The sequence below is a fragment of the Macrotis lagotis genome, chromosome 7 (assembly GCF_037893015.1).
Source record: "Macrotis lagotis isolate mMagLag1 chromosome 7, bilby.v1.9.chrom.fasta, whole genome shotgun sequence".
In the NCBI taxonomy this organism is placed as follows: Eukaryota; Metazoa; Chordata; class Mammalia; order Peramelemorphia; family Peramelidae; genus Macrotis; species Macrotis lagotis.
The window spans coordinates 215178072-215197402 of record NC_133664.1 but is presented as its reverse complement, the minus strand read 5'-3'; the positions used below and the strand labels follow the sequence as shown (position 1 = coordinate 215197402).

General features: G+C 33.9%; 1 protein-coding gene across 5 annotated transcripts in view; it reads left to right on the top strand.

Annotated features, from left to right (window-relative positions):
* Positions 1–19331, top strand: part of LRRK2 (leucine rich repeat kinase 2) — a 262718-nt gene that overhangs the window by 66147 nt on the left and 177240 nt on the right. For all 5 annotated transcript variants that reach the window (XM_074194833.1, XM_074194832.1, XM_074194831.1 and 2 more), the window contains 3 exons: positions 7016–7145; positions 8614–8738; positions 10337–10449. In XM_074194833.1, the coding sequence (XP_074050934.1) occupies positions 7016–7145; positions 8614–8738; positions 10337–10449 (368 nt within the window). The remainder of the gene's footprint in view (positions 1–7015; positions 7146–8613; positions 8739–10336; positions 10450–19331) is intronic.

The window sequence follows — 19331 nt, the reverse complement described above, 5'->3', positions numbered from 1 at the left end:
TGGGAGGCAGTATGCTTTGAGGGTATGTGATCCCCCAAAATAATCTATCCCACCCTATACAATTCTTTACTATCTATATCTGATGTCTCATCTTGCTTGGGAAGGCCAGCACAGTCTGGGAGAGCATGATCCCCCAAATAAACTCTCACACCCCCTATGCTCTTCTTTGCTACTTATTCTGTGAATGGTCATCTGGCCCACATTGGGAGAGCAAGATCACCCAAAATAACCTCTCATTACCCTATTAGTGTAACTAGCTGTTTATACGTTCATGGCTCATCTTCCAGTGAAGTTAGTCCACTTTTGGGAGGTGTGATTTCTCAGCAAATGGTCATTTTTGGGTCATTAAAAGGTTATTATAAGGAAGATGATGAAATAACAATTGAATGTTATTATGGATACATTCTCCCAAATAATCAAAACAAAATTACTCACACCAAAGAAGGCTGATCTGGAAGAGTATAAAAGGATTATGAGACCTTGTGGTTATCCAGACATTGAAAATAAAAAAATTTATAAGACATAGTTCTTTTGTGAGGAATGGTATCAAAGTTTGTTTCCAGCAGCTATTGGGAAAAATATGGACTACCATTGTAATAAAAATTATGTACTACTGATTGTGTACTGTGCCTTCCTCATCCTGTTAGACATTTTCATGTATGGCAGAAAGATGGTGCCAAAATGCCTTATAGAGTGCTTCTTTCATTTTTGGCCAGCAAGAGGTTATTTTAAGAAAGATGCTGAAATAACAGTTGAATGTAATAATGAATACAGACATCCAAATAATGAAGGCAAAATTATCTGAACCAAAAAAGGCTAATCTACTGAAATGAAGTATAAAAAGCTAAAATGTGCCCAATCAAAATGGATATTTTTTTCTGAATCAAAAGTATATTACCTTGTCGATACAGCAGCCAGATATCAGTGCAAAGAAGGATCTGTAATGACAGATGAAAAAAAAAAGAAGGATCTATCCCATGTGGACAAGAAGAGGAATATCAAAATATGAGATATTCCACAATTTGAAAATGCCAGATACAAAGGAAAGAAGACATTTCTACAGCTTAAGGAAAGATTAGAATTTTTTTTCATATAAAGATTTTTATTTTGTTTACAATTTTCCCCTAATCTTACTTCCCTAACCCCCCCCCCCCACAGAAAGCAATTTGCCAGTCTTTACATGGTTTCCATGGTATACACTGATCCAAATTGAATGTAATGAGAGGGAAATCATATCCTTAAGGAAGAAATATTAAGTATAAGAGATAACAAGATCAGACAATAAGATATCAGGTTTTTTCCCCCAAAATTAAAGGTAATAGGCCTTGATCTTCATTCAAACTCCACAGTTCATTCTCTGGATACGGATGGTATTCTCCCTCGCAGACAGCCCCAAATTGTCCCTGATCGTTGCACTGATGGAATGAGCAAGTCCATCAAGGTTGATCATTCCCCCCCCCCTGATGTTGCTGTTAGGGTGTACAATGTTCTTCTGGTTCTGCTCATCTGACTCCACATCAATTCATGCAAATCCCTCCAGGCTTCCCTGAATTCCCATCCTTCCCAGTTTCTAATAGAACAATAGTGTTCCATGACATACACATACCACAGTTTGCTAAGCCATTCCCCAATTGAAGGACATTTACTTGATTTCCAATTCTTTGCCACCACAAACAGAACTGCTATGAATATTTTTGTTTAAGTGATGTTTTTACCCTTTTTCATCATCTCTTCAGGGTATAGACCCAGTAGTGGTATTGTTGGATCCAAAGGTATGTACATTTTCTTGCCCTTTGGGCATAGTTCCAAATAGCTCTCCAGAAAGGCTGGATGATTTCACAACTCCACCAACAATGTATTAGTGTCCGAGATTTCCCACATCCCTTCTAACATAGATCATTGTCCTTTCTGGTCATATTGGCCAATCTGAGAAGTGCGAGGTGGTACCCCAGAGAAGCATTTCTCCAATAAGCAATGATTTAGAGCAATTTTTCATATGACTGTGGATTGCTTTGATCTCCTCAACTGTAAATTGCCTTTGCATATTCTTTGACCATTTCTCAATCAGGGAATGGCTTTTTTTTTTAAAAAATTGACTTAGTTCTCTGTATATTTTAGAAATGAGTCCTTTGTCAGAGACATTAGCTGTAAAGATTGTTTCCCAGTTTACTACATTTCTTTTGATCTTAGTTACAGTGATTTTGACTGTGCAAAAGCTTTTTAATTTAATGTAATCAAAATCATCTAGTTTGTTTTGTGTGATGGTCTCCATTTTTTCCTTAGTCATAAACTGCTTCCCTTTCCTTAGATCTGACAGGTAAACTACTCCTTGATCTTCTAGTTTGTTTATAATATTGTTATGTTTAAATCTTGGATCCATTTTTATCTTATCTTGGTATAGGTTGTGAAGTGTCAGTCTAATCTAAGTTTCTTCCATACTAACTTCCAATTTTCCCAGCAGTTTTTTATCAAAGAGAGAGTTTTTATCCCAATAGCTGGACTCTTTGGGTTTATCAAACAGCAGATTACTATAATCGTTTCCTGCTATTGCCCCTAGTCTATTCCACTGGTCCACCACTCTATTTCTTAGTCAATACCAGACCATTTTGATGACTGATGCTTTAAGTCTAAGATACCTTCTTTTATACTTCTTTCCATTGAATCCCTGGAAATTCTTGACTTTTTATTTCTCCATATAAATTTACTTACAACTTTTTTTTAGCTCATTAAAGTAATTTTTTGGAATTTTGATTAGTAGGGCACTAGACAGGTAGTTTAGATGTTATTTTATAAAGGTGCTGAAATAATAGTTGAATGTAATAATGATTACAGACATCCAAATAATGAAGGTAGAATGGTCATTTTTATTATATTAGCTCGACCAATTATCCATGAGCAGTTGATATTTGCCCAGTTATGTAAATCTGATTTAATTTGTGTGAGAGTGTTTTATAATTGTTTTCAAAAAGATTCTGAGTCTGCCTTGGCAAATAGACTCCAAGGTATTTTATATTGTCTGAGGTTACTTTGAATGGGATTTCTCTTCCTGCTGTATCTTATAGTCATATATAGAAAAGTTGAGAATTTATTACAGTTTATTTTATATCCTGCAGCTTTGCTAAAATTGCTAATTGTTTCCAGTAGTTTTTTTTTGGATGATTTCTTGGGATTCTCTAGGTATACCATCATGCCATCTGCAAGGAGTGAGAGTTTTATTGATTCCTTCAATTTCTTTTTCTTCTCTAATTGCTGAAGCTACTATTTCTAATAAGATATTGAATAGCAGTGGTGTTAATGGGCATCCTTGTTTTACCCCTGATCTTATTGGGAATGCCTCTAGCTTATCCCCATTGCATAAAATGTTTGCTGATGGTTTCAGATAGATGATGCTTACCATTCTAAGGAACAATCCATTTATTCCTATGCTCTTTATTGTTTTTAGTAGGAATGGGTGCTGTATTTTGTCAAAAGCTTTTTCAGCATCTATTGATATGATCATATAATTTCTGATAGGTTTGCTGTTGATATAATTAATTATACTAAGAGTTTTCCTAATATTGAACCAACCCTGCATTCCTGAGATAAATCCTGCTTGGTCAAAATGTATTGTCCTAGCGATTACTTGTAATCATTTTACTAAGATTTTATTTAAGATTTTTGCATCTGGGGCAGCTAGGTGGTGCAGTGGATAGAGCACTGGCCCTGGAGTCAGGAGTACCTGAATTCAAATCCAGACTCAGACACTTAATAGTTACCTAGCTGTGTGGCCTTGGGCAAGCCACTTAACCCCATTGCCTAGCAAAAACTTAAAAAAAAAGATTTTTGCATCTATCTATATTCATCAGGGAGATAGATCTATAATTTTCTTTCTCTGTTTTAACTCTTCCTGGTTTAGGTATCAGCACCATTTTGGTTTCTTAGAAAGAGTTAGGTAGAGTTCTGTCTTAACCTGTTTTTCCAAGGACTTTATATAGATTTGGAGCCAATTGCTCCTTAAATGTTTGATAGAATCCATCTGGCCCTAGAGATTTTTTATTAGGGAGTTCAATAATGGCGTGTTGAATTTCTTTTCCTGAGATAGAGTTGTTTAGGTATTTAATTTCCTCTTCATTTAACCTGGGCAACTTATATTTTTGTAAATATTCATCCATCTCACTTAGATTGTCAAATTTATTGGCATAGAATTGGGCAAAATAATTCTGAATTATTACTTTAATTTCCTCCTCCTTGGTGGTGAGTTCACCTTTTTCATTTATGATACTAGCAGTTTGGTTTTGGTTTTCTTCTTTCTTTTTTTTAATCAAATTGATCAGAGGTTTATCAATTTAGCCTGGGTCAGAGGTAGTCTGTAATTTTGTTTGTTTTGGGAAGAGGCTTCAGGTGAAATGGAGGTGTGGACTCTAAGTTCCTCCTGACCAGAAGAGCCCAGGAATGATGTCTGCAGCTCTCCTGCACTGGAACTCTCCCCTCTAGCCCTGCTGGCAAGCTCCTGAGGGTCAGCTCCAACACCACTGCCTCTGCTCCCTACTTGACCCAAGCCCCACACTGTCGTTGACCAGGCTCTAGTCCTACTGCTGATCAAGCTGGTCCATCTCTTGGGCCCTCAGGCTCCTGGGCTCCAGCCCTGTTGCTAATCAGTCTAATCTGTGTCTAATACAGGCTCCCAGGCTCTCCCTGGTCCTGTACTCTGGGAAGAGTCTGCTCTCTTCACCCAGACTCACCCAGGATTGTGGAAGACAAATCCTGAGGTAGATGTTCTTTCTCCTGGCTTTTCTTTCTGGGTTTTGTTGATCAAATTTCTGTTAAGAAGTTTGTTTCATATTATATATGGGGGAAGATTAGGAGATTTGAGAACTGTGCCTGTCTTCTCTCCACCATCTTGGCTGGAAATCGAAAGATTAGAATTTTGAATGTATTGATGAAAATGAAATCACAAGTGAAGAAACAACAGATTTTAAAGTATATGTTACTGATACAGAGATATTTATGAGTAGCCTATAGTGCTTGAAAACTGTGAAAAAAAGCATTCTTGCTTTTTCCTTTCTCTGTTTTCTACATGAAAATTTATATTTTACTCTCAGGCAAAAGAAATAAAATGTTCGAGATATGTTGACATTTTGATGTTCCAATGGATTTAAAAGTAGTTGGATTGCTTTCAGTGCAGTGTTATGAGTTTGGTAGCCACCTGAACTAGCAAAGAGACCACTGTAATCTTCTGATGAGTTGTTTGATCCTTTTACCATCTGTAGGCTTATAGCACCAGAAATGACCACTGTCACTCCTTAATAGTGACTCCCAAGGACTACTCCTGGTTTGGTGAGTCCTAGTTTATGCTGGTGCAGGCTGCCCTGGACCGTGTTCCACTTTCACTCAGGTGCAGCAGATTTTTTCCTGCAGAACTTCTAAGTTGTCTATTTCACTCTGTCCTTCTGTAGGTTATGCCAGTTTGAAGGTTTTCAGAGAAGTTTGGGGCAGGGCTCAGGTGAGTCACTGTCATTTTTTTCCCACCATCTTGGCTCTGCACTCCTGGACTCTTTGTTTATGGTCTAAACTTGTGGATTATATTTCTAGTTTCTTTGTATATGTTTCTTAGGGATATCCAGGACAGTAGACTTAGAAACTTTCAGTGTTTTCAAAGTAGTCTTATCCAGGGCAAAGTCTGAATTCTGCAAATTCCTAATCTTTGTTTGGGTATCATCAACATACTATGAGGTTGCCCCAGGTTGGAGTTCTAAGAGACCACAGGTGGACTCAACCATTTAACTATTTGGAACGATGCTCTTATTTCAGTATTCATTTTAGGGCCTCATCCTGAAATCCAGATAGTGCCATTCTCAGATAGTGCCATTTCATTAAGTGCCATTTTCAACATTTTTCTCACATGTTGCTTGTGCTTAAAAACCTTCAGTATATGATTGAACATGTATAACCCATATCTGATTAATTGCTGGGAGAGGGGAGGGAAGGTAGGGAAATGGAAAAATATGGGACTCAAAAGTTCCATAATCCAGTTTTAGATAAAGATGAATATTGAAAACTATCTTTGCGTAGAATTGTAAGAATAAAATAACCTTCAGTGCCTCTCTCCACTTGACCATATAAAGTGTAACTCCTTACTCTGGCATTTAAGATATGTTTATATCTTCATTTCCATCTTTCTTGCACTTTGTAGTTTAATCAAATTGTTATTATTTGCTTTTTTGCCAACTTTCTTGCCCCTGTAGCTTTTGTTTACAATTTCCCTGGCCTAGAACATCCCTTTGTATTGACATCATTCTTGTGCTTCCTTGTCACTTCATCGGATTTGGATCATTATGTAACTTTAATTAGAAGTGATTCTTCCTTCTCTTTTCCTTAATTTATGTTTTTGGCATAATTCCACCAGTGGTGAATTAATATACCTATTTTCCTGAAACCCCTATCATTTCACTTTTTTGTTATTTTTGCCATCCTGATGTGTATGAGGTAAATCTTTAGAATTTTTTCATATAGCTATTGGTAACTTGGATTTCTTCCTCTTAAAACTCATTGTTATCTTTTGACTATCAATTGGGGAATGACTTTTATTTTCAAAAGTTGAATCAATTCCTTATATAATTTGGAAGAGAGACATTTATTTAAGAACTTGTTAGAAGGATTTTTTCACCTAATCTCTAATTTCCCTTGATTCTAATTTTAACTACACTGATTTTGTTTTTCCATGAAGTTTTTAATTTTATATAATACTGTTTTCTCATGTTATCCTGTTTTCCCTTTTTTCTCTATTGTATGGTGCATAATTTATGTTTTGGAAAGCTTGTGGAATCAAAGAAAATGTCTTGTCCTCCCATCTTGTTTTTCAGGTGACCTAGAAACTTCTATTTTTAAAGTAATTGGTAACGATAGACAAATTTTGCAAGTAAAGCTGAATTATTCTATTTTTCCTAAAAATTTGGAGTTTGTCAATACATTCTTCTGTAAAAACATTTACAAAATGATATTTTCATTTCTGCAAATAATATATATTATCTTGTAGTTAATATCAGAAAAGCCCTGTTGTCAAAAGGAATATACTGGAATGTACTGCTATTAATGATGAAGCATTTACACTTCCCTGAAGTGGTTGAAAGTGGATGTAAAATGTTAAATCATCTTTTGGATGGAAGGTAATACAGATTTACAGAGACATTAAATGTGCCAGATTTTGGATCAAATAGAATTTTGTTTTAAGTAGTTTTTAATAATTTCAAAAATTTGAAAGTTAAAATGTTTTTTGGTAGAATTATGGAATGTTATAGCATCATATAAACTTAGATCTAAGGCACTTCAAAGAGAGGAAGCACCCTTATTTCTAGAATTTTTTCATTCCTGCTTAAAATTTCCATTTTTATACATAGGTGCTAGGTTTTAGGGACCAAAAAATTCTTTAATTACATTTATAGACAGTACCTAACAATTCTTCAAATTTTTTATTAAGTGATGAGAGTTAACATTTATATAGTACTTCAAAGTTTACTATATACTAATATGTATTATCTCATTTGATTTTATTTGATCAATAAAGAAATAGATACAATCAGAGAGAAATCTACCTAGTTGTCTCTCCTACACATGACTTAAATTTGTAGTCTACCAGCTGATCATCATTCTAACCCATTAGAAAAGGCTCCATAAAATTTTTGATCTCCTGTACAGGGAGATCATTTTAATACTAATTAAAAATATATAAAGAAAACAGAAAAAAGTTACTGAGATAGGAGTAATTTCCAGATTAATTGCCTATGTACCAATGTGTAGATTAAAAGAAAATGTAAATATGAGAAGACATTGCATTGCAGTTGCTAAAGCAAAATCTAGTTTTTAATCAGTACTGACAAATGAGAAAGGGAGACACAAAAGTGCTTTAAAATTATGTACAAAAATGATCTTGAAATGACTTATAGATTCAGTTATCAGGTATCCCTTTGAGTCTTTAGATAATTTTAGCTGGAAATTTCAGAAGTTTAATTGCTCAGATTTTTTTATAGGCAAGATCAAATTTTTGTTAACTTCTAAAAGTCATGCAAATTTCTATTAATTTTAAAAAGCTTTCATGATTGTTTTTATAGAATTACAAAATTTAAGAATGTTTATAATATTTTTCTTTTCTATTTGGTCATGTTTCAACAGTTTTTTAAATTTTAGAATGTATTATTATATTCCATTGAGGAAAATATCTAGGTGTAAATGGGAATTTTATTTATAGAGAGGAAATTAATATTTGTAGCCTAAAAAATTTGTCATGAGACAGTGCTGAACATCAGTCATATGGCATAACAGTTTTTATAAAGGATAAATATCCTTTTCTTTAGGAGACTTAAAATATATATATATATATATGTAAATTTAATAAGAATATAGGAAATTTAATTAGCTTTGGTAGCTTAACATATTGACCCTCATTCAGGTTAGTCTTCAATTTCTTATAATCCGTCTAAAAGATTAATTTCATTATATTCCAAGGTTCATTGAATGAAATTTTTGAATTAAAATCCTTTATAGCATTCATCTCTTATGTTGTTGTTTTGAATGTATAGATATGTTATATATAGTATGTTTTACTTTTTATCATTTATTTAAATTCCATATCTTCAGTAACCTTCACCTAGATGTAATGGCATCAGTGACATCTAACATTATAAAAGTTATGAAAAATCACAAAACTTCATCAGCAGTACAGCTGGAGGCATTTCGAACTATTTTACATATTATTGTCCCAGGTAAGTTGTACAATATTTTTTCCCCCAGAGGTAATGAAATGAGGAAGATAGCAATTTGGATTGATTTTGTTATTAAGTATCTAAACATTTTGTTGCAAATAATAATTTTTGTAGAACCAAACAGGGATTTATCCCTCCATATTAACAGTATAAAGTTAAATGACAGGACATTTTAAAAAAGAAATTATATTCATATAAAATAATGTGATCAATAAACTTTGATACTGGAAAACTTCTAATGTTTTAGAATTCTTTTTTCCAGTGCAAATTTAGTATTCTACATTCATCCTTTTTAACTTTTGAGTTCCACATGGAATTATTTTTAAATTGCCTTCACCTTCAGAATATTAAAGATACCTTTGATTCTATGCCCTTCTGTCTTCTCTAATGGTTTTTTCTCTTTTCTTTTTTTGGGGGGGGTTGAGATATTCAGTTTTTTTCCTACTCCCTCTTTTACCCGTTTACAAACATGTTCTTTTCTATCCTACAATAACTTTGTCTTATTACTTCTAATTTGCTTCCTCTATTTCCTCATCACATACTTTACTCCTCAATTCCCTATAATCTGGAAGTGATCTTTTTTAAGTTTTAATTTTTGTTGATTTTATATATCTTCTGATGCTTCTAATTGTACTCTTTCTTCACTTTTTCTTGTGATTTTGTACTCTCCTGGTTGTCCTCCTTCTTCGGCTGTAACTCCTCCATACCCTTTGAAATTTCTATTTTTATTTCTTTGGAGTATCTCATAAGGTTTCATCTTTGACTTTTTTTCACTTTATTCCTACATTTCACATACATTAGCAATTTCCTTAATGTTTCTCTCAAATGTATACTGCCACTCCCAAAGCTATCCCAGACCTTCCACAAGCTCCATATTTTCATGTCTATTAAAATCTCTACTTAAATGCCTCACTAGGGCTCTCATGTCCAAAATTCAACTGATAATCTCCCTCAAAGTCAGATTTTTCTGGATTTGTATTGTATTAGGTTATGGTTTATGGCAGCTAGGTGAGGAAGTGTTGGACTAGGACAAGAAGATGCATTTTCCTGTTCAAATCCAATCTCAGACAGTATGACCTTGGGCAAGTCACTTAACTCTGTCTTAGTCTCCCCATCTATAAAATGAACAAAAGATGAAAAGAGCATACCATTCCAGTATGCTTTTGCCAAGAAAACCCTAAACGTGGTCACAAAAAATAAGACATGACTGAAATGATAACTGCACAAAAAGCAATTATGATCATAGACAAAGTGAAAAAAATAATTAAAAGACATCAGGGAAACCACATTTTGGGGGGGGGAGGGGGACTAAGTTGCGTAGTAAATAGAATTCAAGACCTAAAGTCAGAAAGACAATTCAACAATGACCTTAGTGACTAGCTGGTTGACACTGGATAAATTTCTTTAATTGTACCTGTTTACCTTAGTTTCCTCATCTGTAAAATGATCTGGAGAAAGAAATGACAAATCACTCCAGTATCTTTCTTTTGACTTCAAAAAGTCCAACATAGCCCACAGTTTACTAAATGCTTAGTAAGTAGAAATCTATTAATTTTTAAGTTTACCTCAAGTGACTAGGAATTTTTTCCTGTGTTTAGAATCAAAGAAGGAACCTGAAGAAGATGCTTTGTTAAATATAAATATAAAAGTGGTTAAAAACCAATGCCTTTTGAATGACATTCACAAACTGGTTCTAAGTGCTTTAAACAAGGTATGTTTAAGAAATTCATGTTCCCTTTTCTTTAGTATCCCAGCAATAAAATGTAATTAACATGTTCTATTTTAGGTTACCTTTAGAAAGTAAAGATTAATACTTTTGTTCTTGTTACTAACATTAATAACCAGAAGGAGTGGTGTTTTATAGTGCTGACATAATCCTATTAGATTTTATTACCTGTCGTTTACACACAATATGAAAAGCATGTTATAGTGAATAGAGAAACAGTTCTCCTGAGTTATTGAAGACTTCCATTCAGTTTTTGTCTCTGATAAATGTTAGTTCTGTGATTTCAAACAAGTAATTTAATTTCTATATTATCACCAGCAGCTCTCTCAGACTATAAATTGCCAAATAGTTGCTGATTACTGAAAGAAGTTTCCATGCTGATAATTCCTTCACTGAAATAAAAAGACAGTGATTTTTCTGTATAATGTCATTGTATAAATTATTTCCTAGTTCTGTTTACATTATTCAATATTAGATCATAAGAATTTCCTCTGAAACATTTCTTATGGCACAATAATATTGTTTCATTCATGTACTATAATTTATTTAGCTGTCTCCCAGTGGGGAGGGAATCCCCTTAAACTATAAATATTTTTGTACATATGAATACTTTTTTCCTTTCTTTTTTTTCTTTCATATGAATATTGACCAAGCAAAGTGTATATAGACAGTTTAAAAATTTTTTGAACATAGTTCCAAATTACTTTTCTATATGACTTGACCAGCTCACAGTTCTGTCAATTTGTTGACCCTATTTTCAGTGATCTTTGAAAGATGTTGGAGAATGAGAGAAAAGAATTAGATAAAAATTCTCATGGAATTTGAGAAAAGAAAATATTCATATCTTAGTCAAAGTAAAAGAAAAAGAGTGTGACTTGCCCAATTAACTTGATTTCAATTTTTGGCAAAATTCTAGAACATACATAGGAATAGTTAGTATGGTTAACTTCCAGAAAAGAAAGTACTAATTACAGAAAGAAAAAAAAACTAAAGAACAGGTTATTACATCCACATATTTTGTCTTTTTCTGTTTGTTTTCTGGTGAAATGACAACTAGTAAGTGTCAGTTTTCTGACTTGGATTTGAACTCAGGTCCTCCTGACTCTAGGGCCAGTACTCTATCAATTCTGTCATAAACTGCCCCTCAACACATAATTTTTGACACAGTTATATTGTTATATCAAGCAATGCCATAGATATACTTTATCTAAAATTTAGAAAATTATTTTATAAAATTACTCACTATTCTTGGGAATAAGATGAAGAGAAATTGTCTAACTAATAGCACAATTAGATGGATTAAAAACTGGTTAAATTGTGTTCTCATAAAATATTTATTAGTGGTTCTTTATTAGTCTGAAAGGTTTCCATTGAGTGCCAGAGGAACCAGTGAGTTGTCCCTATACAGTTTTGTCTATCATTTGAATAAAGAATAATGCAAATTTTCAGATGACAGAAAGCTATGGGAGAAAATTAATACATTGGATGAAAATAAGATCCAAACAGAAAACCTAGACTATTAGGTCACTAAGGCTGTACTAGCCAACCCAGAATCTGAGTCACATTACTTATAGCAAAGCATCCCATACTTAATTTTTCTTTACCCTGGCTTCAGCCTCATAAGTTTGCTTGGGTTATTATAGACAGAGCTGTACTAGTCCTTCAGTGACAGCTTTCTGAATCCAGTAAGGTTCAAGACAACCCCACAGTAACAACACTTCAAAACTGAACTGCCAGTGTTTACCTAGAGAAATGAAGAACAGTGGGAGCAGAAAAGGACACTGGGAAGGGTACTTGGGGATGGAGGATGGGGGTGTGCAGTGGAGGGTGAAAGAGAGGTCTGGCTGTGCAGTATTCCATGAAGTCAAATGGAAAGAGTTTAGCTTTCAAATAGTAAGCTAAAAAAAATGTCACTTGGGACAGAACCATGAAATGACCAGTTTGGGATGAGGCTTAGACAACTTTTGAGATTTATCCCTAAAGGGAGTCATTATAAGAGGGCAAAGAGTCTGAAAGTTATGAATTAAGCAGAAAAAGGGGGGGAAAGGGAAATTGTCAAAAATCTCAGGAAAAAACAAACTTAGAAATCTTAAATATAGGAGATAAATTGGCAGGGAAAATATGAACCACAAAAGGAAATTTGACCTCCAAATTTAGTAAATGAGTTTAGATATTTATGAATAAGTAATGCAGTACAAAAGAAAATTATCTAACATTTGATGATACTGAGGACCCTGTGAATGTAAGAATAAGGAAATACAATATGCTGATCCAGAGTAGTTCAAAAGATTAATGAAAATTATAAGAGAGACCTGCAGGGCAAAAATAATGGAAAGTAAGGAGTTTGGGTCTACACATTTTCATACAGAGAAGTGAAAGACAGTCTAGAAGAAGAAAAGCGAAAAAAATTTTTTAAGAGAATATGCTCTTGGGGAGGCTAGATGGCGCAGTGGATAAAGCACCAGCCCTGGAGTCAGGAGTACCTGGGTTCAAATCCGATCTCAGACACTTAATAATTAATTACCTAGCTGTGTGACCTTGGGCAAGCCACTTAACCCCATTTGCCTTGCAAAAACCTAAAAAAAAAAGAGAGAGAATATGCTCTCTATGTAAGCAAAACATACTGATCTCAAAGACATAAAGATCATATTGTCCAGAGAATCATGACAGAAGGTAAAATCTGAATACCATAATGCAAGGAAAAATACAAGAGAAATGCTCCAAATTTCCAAACATTGATAATGCAATACTAACTGAAAGAATTCATAGTTCTCAAGAAAAAAACCCAGTGTTGGAAAATTCTACGACTGTATACATTTGGCAATTTAATTCAGAAACAAAATGTTCTACACGCAATCGAGAGAAAGCTTCTGAAACAAAAGACATTTCAAATAACACAAAATATTCTACACACCAGATAAAGCAGGAGGGAATTACACAATGTTTTCCAAAGAGCAGGGAGCTCATGATGCAACCCAAGTTAACTTTCTAGCAAAAATGAATTTATCCATAAATGAAAAAATATATACATTCAATAATAAGGAGCCATCTGAAACATCTTTAGAAAGAAAGCCAGAACTGAAGGACTTGTTTACTTCTCAAACTGCAATAGAAAATACAGGGCCATTGAATAAACATAAAAGGAAAGGACAGCAATAACAACAGAGTTTCAGTAGAGAGGAGATAGGGTAAAGTAGAGAAGTAGAGATGAGGCATTTTATGAACTGGACCTGATGACAAGCCTGTCTACAGGATTTTCTGTGAAGTTATAGTATCACTTGTTGGTAGTGAGGGAAGAGGAGAAAGTGTTAGAGAGGAATGTGTGGTGTGTCCAGGGCAAATAGGCCTAGCAAAGAGGAGAAGACCTCTGAAATAAAACATTAGTCTGCAGAAGAGTGAAAAAGGAGGAGGGACTGAAGATTGAAAGGGAGAGGGGGGAATTAAGTGGTCTTCCTTTGGTGGTAGGAGAGGAAAGTCAACTGTACAATTATAGAATCAGAAATATGTACTTAGACAAAACTTGGTATAATAAAAGATTGGAGGACTTAAAAAAAAATCACAGACTTCCAACAAGATGGTGGAAAGAAGCCAGGTACTGTGCTAAGGTCTCCTGTTTTCCCTTCAGAAATAATATGAAAGAAACCTCTTAACAGAAATTCAATTGACAAAACCCAGAAAAAGAAACTAGGAGAAGTTCTGTCTCAGGACCATGGGTGAACCAGGAGTGCAGAGCAGAGAGCAAGCTTGGGGAAGAAGTGGGGTGAGGTCAGAGTTCCGGTCTCAGCTTAGGAGGCTTTGGCTATAGATGCTGTGGATCCTTGGACCAACTTTAGCTGTGGGAGCGGTGGTTTGGGACATTCAAGAGCTTCCTCACCTGAATAGGGAGATTGACTGCCTTGCTCCAGGACCCAGCTCACATTGTTCAGGGGTAACAGAAAGAACTGTGACCCCCACCTCCTCCAGGTCTAGGGAAAAGAACTCAAATCAAGGTCACAGACACTCCAGAGAAAGTAACCAGCACCCCCTACTGGCTGGCCCACTTGGAGTTACTAAACCCAGTCAGCAAAGCCTCTAGGGTTTTCAAAAGCAAAGGTCTAGAAAAAGATCCTAGAAAAATGAAGAAAGGCCAGCAGAAAGGGGGACTCATTGAAAACTACTTCAAAAGCAAAGACCCTAAACCAGAGAGCTCTAGAACTTCTGAGGAAAATATGAATTGGTCTCCAGCCCAGAAAGACTTCTTAGAAGAAATCAGGAAGGAGTTTAAAAAAACTCCATTGCCTAGCAAAAAACCTAACCCCCCCCCAAAAAAAACCCAAACTGTGCTATTATCAACTGCTCATGAATAGACCAAACTAATATAATAAAAATGACAATTCTACCTAAATCAAACTACTCATTTAGTGCCCTATCAAAATTCTAAAAGATTACTTTAATGAATTAGTAAAAATTGCAAGTAAATTCATACAGAGAAATAAAAAGTCAAGAATTTCCAGGGATTTAATGAAAAAAATTTCACAAGAAGGTTTCTTAGCCCTACTTAATCTACAATTATATTATAAAGCATCAGTCATCAAAACTGTCTAATATTGGCTAAGAAATAGTATGGTGAATCAGTGGAACAGACTAGGTTCAAAAGAGATAGCAGTAAATTATTATAGCGATCTGCTGTTCAATAAACCCAAAGAATCCAGCTTCTGGGATAAAAACTCTCTTTGATAAAAACTGTTAGGAAAATGGGAAGTTAGTATGGCAAATACTTGGTTTAGACCAACATCTCATACCCTGTACCAAGATAAGATCAAAATGGGCACAGGATTTAGACATAAAAGGCAATATTAGAAGCAAACTATTAGATCAAGGAATAGTTTACTTGTCAGATCTATGGAAAGGGAAGCAGTTTATGACCAAGGAAGAGATGGAGAACATCATTAAAAACAAACTAGATAATTTGGATTACTTTAAATTTAAATGCTTTTGCACAAACAAAACCACTGTAACCAAGATCAAAAGAAATATAGTAAACTAGGAAACAATTTTTTTCAACTAGTATTTCTGACAAATTACTCATTTCTTTTTTTTTCTTGCAAGGCAGTGAGGTTAAGTGACTTGCCCAAGGTCACACAGCTAGTAATTATTAAGTGTCTGAGGCTGTAGTTGAACTTAGGTTCTCCTGATTCCAGGGCCAGTGCTCTATCCACTGAGCCACCTAGCTGCCCCCAAAGTCCTAATTTCTAAAATATATAGAGAACTGAATCAAATCTATTAAAAAACAAGTCATTCCCCAATTGACAAGTGGTCAAAGAATATGCAGAGGCAATTTACAGATGAGGAAATCAAAGCAATCCAGTCATATGAAAAATGGCTCTAAATCATTACTGATTAGAGAAATACAAAATAATGCATCTCTGAAGTACCACCTCACACCTCTCAGACTGGCCCATATGACCAGAAAGGACAATGATCAATGTTGGAAAGGATGTGGGAAATCTGAGACACTAATGCATTGTTGGTGGATCTGTGAGTTCATCCAACCTTTTTAGAGAGCAATTTGGAATTATGACCAAAGGGCAATAAAAATGTGCATACCCTTTGATCTAGCAATACCCCACTGAGTCTTTGGCCTGAAGAAATCATGAAAAAGGGTAAAAACATCACTTATACAAAAATATTCATAGTAGCTCTGTTTGTGGTGGCAAAGAATTGGAAATTGAATGAATGTCCTTCAATTGAGGAATGGCTTTACAAACTGTGGTATATGTATGTGATGGAACACTATTGTTTTATTAGAAATGAGGGATGGGTACTCAGAGAAGCCAGGAAGGATTTGCATGAACTGATGCTGAGCTAGACAAGCAGAACCAGAAGAACATTGCACACCCTAGCAGCTACATGGGAGTGATGCTCAACCTTAATGAACTTGCTCATTTCATCAGTGCAGCAATCAGGGACAATTTTAGGTTATCATGATGGAGAATACCATCTGTATCCAAAGAAAGAATTTTGTAGAGTTTTAACAAATACCAAAGTCTATTTCCTTTAATTTAAAAAAGTATCTTATTATGTAATTTTGTATCTCTTATATCTTATTTTTTTCTTAAGGATATGATTTCTCTTTTAACACATTCAATTATGATCAATGTATAGCATGGAAACAATGTAAAGACTAACAGACTGCCTTCTGTGGAGGTGGGGGGAGGGAAGTAAGATTGGGGGAAAATTGTAAAATTCAAAATCAAAAAACAATTTCTTCTAATTATGAAGTAAAAGAAAAGAAATTAAATAAATGTATGTTTTCACAATATAAAAAAGCACATGCTAAACTTGTAAAACACACATGCACACACACACAAACACACACATATAAATGTGTATGAGACTATAAGGGACAGTAGTATGACATGGCAGGTAATAAAACTAAATAAATAATACAGAAAAAATTGAAATCTTAAACTATAATAGTTTTATGGGATTTAGAGCTAAAAAGGAAATAATGATCTTGAAATTTATACCTAGAGAACAACTCTGCTCTTGGGGTTGAGTCTATTGTCTAAAGGGCATCCCACAAGAAAGGGATGAAGAAGAGAAAAAAATGTAAAGCTCATCAAGACTCATGGATCTTCTGTTTCCACAGTGAAGGAAGGGGCAGAAGGCAGCAACAATTGCAGGATTTTAGATCATTAATAAAGATTAATTTAAATCTTTAAATCAGGAGTCAGCAAAGTATGTATAATCTGCTGCACATCTTTGCTCTGCCCAATGAGTTAAATTTTTTTTTAGGTTTTTGCAAGGCAAATAGGGTTAAGTGGCTTGCCCAAGGCCACACAGCTAGGTAATTATTAAGTGTCTGAGGCCAGATTTGAACTCAGGTATTCCTGACTCTAGGGCCAGTGCTCTATCCACTGTGCCAACTAGCCACCCAAAGAATGGTTTTTAATGCTTAAAAAAAGTTTTCTACATTTAAAAATATGAAGACCATTCTTTGTTCAAGGGCAATAAGAAATAAAGGTTGTAGTGGAGTCATCCTGGGATCATAGTTGATTTATTCTTGCTTTAAATTAATGAATGAAGTAATACTTATTAATCATCAGTTCTACTGATCTCAGTACTGTGCTAGACCCTGGGAATATGAATGCAAAGAATGAAAAATGGTTATTCCCAATGAGTGAACATTCTAAAGGGGTAGGCATCAAATATATGTTAAATATATATATATATTTATATATATATATATATATATATATATTTATATATACATATATAGAAAGAGACATACATATATAATGTAGCTATTTCATATGTTAAGATAAATTACTTTATTGTAGGATGTGTATATCTATCTAAATACAAATGTAATGTTAATAAATATATTCCACATTTGCTTCCTGTACATAGTCCTACTCAGTCTGATTTTGCAGTCTGTTAAACCTTTGGATCTTTATTTCAGAGAAGTAACTGACAGTGAAGAGCTTTGCATCTTTGGTATTGTGAGGTTGTCTTACTTGACTCTTCTATAACCCCCCAGCAGGTTTTTGCTCCAAAAGGGCTACTGTCCATATTGACCTGACCAAACTGATGCAACTCAGTTCTAGAATTCTCCTACATTGGAAAGAGGGGAGGGAGAATTTGAATGTGAGGTTGAAATTTGTTGGATCTGCTAGTACAGATAATGTGGGATAATGAGGGAACTCAGGATAGGTATCAGTTGATGATGGGTTGTCTTTTTTTAACCTCTTGAATTCTGAGTGTGCTAGACCAGAAGACAGGATGATAGCTTTTTTATTTTTGACATAGAATTTCTGTTTTTGAGACATTTGAGACCTCTAATTAGAAAAAAATCTCTTATCCTTAATCATGTTACTCACATAATATGGAACATGGAAATCAATTATAATGAAAAATGTTTTTAATTTAAAAATTTTTTTTATTACTGAAATTTTTTAAACAATTTTCATGGACCCTACCTTAGAACCATTATTTTAAATATATTGTTTTAGTTTTCATCTGTCTTGAACTATGTGAATAATTTTATCTTAATTTGTATAGATTATGAACATGAATCTTCATTAAGTGCTATAGGACAAAGAATGTCACGTTATAATGAGATTTGTTGATGCATAGATTGATTAGATCTAATTCTTACTAAGTAGGAATTTTCTGGGTTGCTTTTTACCTCAAACAATAGAATAACTTAGAAATTTTAGTGTAATTAAAAATATTTTGGTTACTTACTAATTTAAATATATTTTAAAGAATTAAGAAAAGCCTGGAGCAAAAGACAAGTTTTAAATTGGAATATAATTATATATATATATATATATATATATATATATATATATATACATATATATATATATATTGAGAGTTATAGGTTCTCAAACTAAAATTAAAAATCACTATTTAAAGTACATTAATTATATGCATAAACTATATCAAGTTGTCTAGCATTTTCAGAAGAGCAGAAGGGAAGGAAGGAAGGAGGAAAATTGAAAATTCATAATCATGTAAAAATGAGTGCCAAAGGGGCAGGTAGGTGGTTCAGAGAAAAGAGCATTACCCCTGGAGTCTGGAGGACCTGAGTTCAAATTTGACCTCAGATACATAATATTTAACTGTGTGACCTTAGACAAATCACTTAATCCCATTGCCTTGCAAAAAAAATGCCAAAATTTTTACAATATATAATTGGAGAAAAAAATAAAATGCTATTTTATATATTTATATTATATATTTATTTATTAAAATAAATCTTAGGGTCTTGTATTTTAAAAAAATCAAGAATTCTGATTTTGCATATATTGTTTTTATAAAACCTATATGTAGATATTTTTGGCATGCTTTTGAATGAACAATGTATTTTATTATTTGCT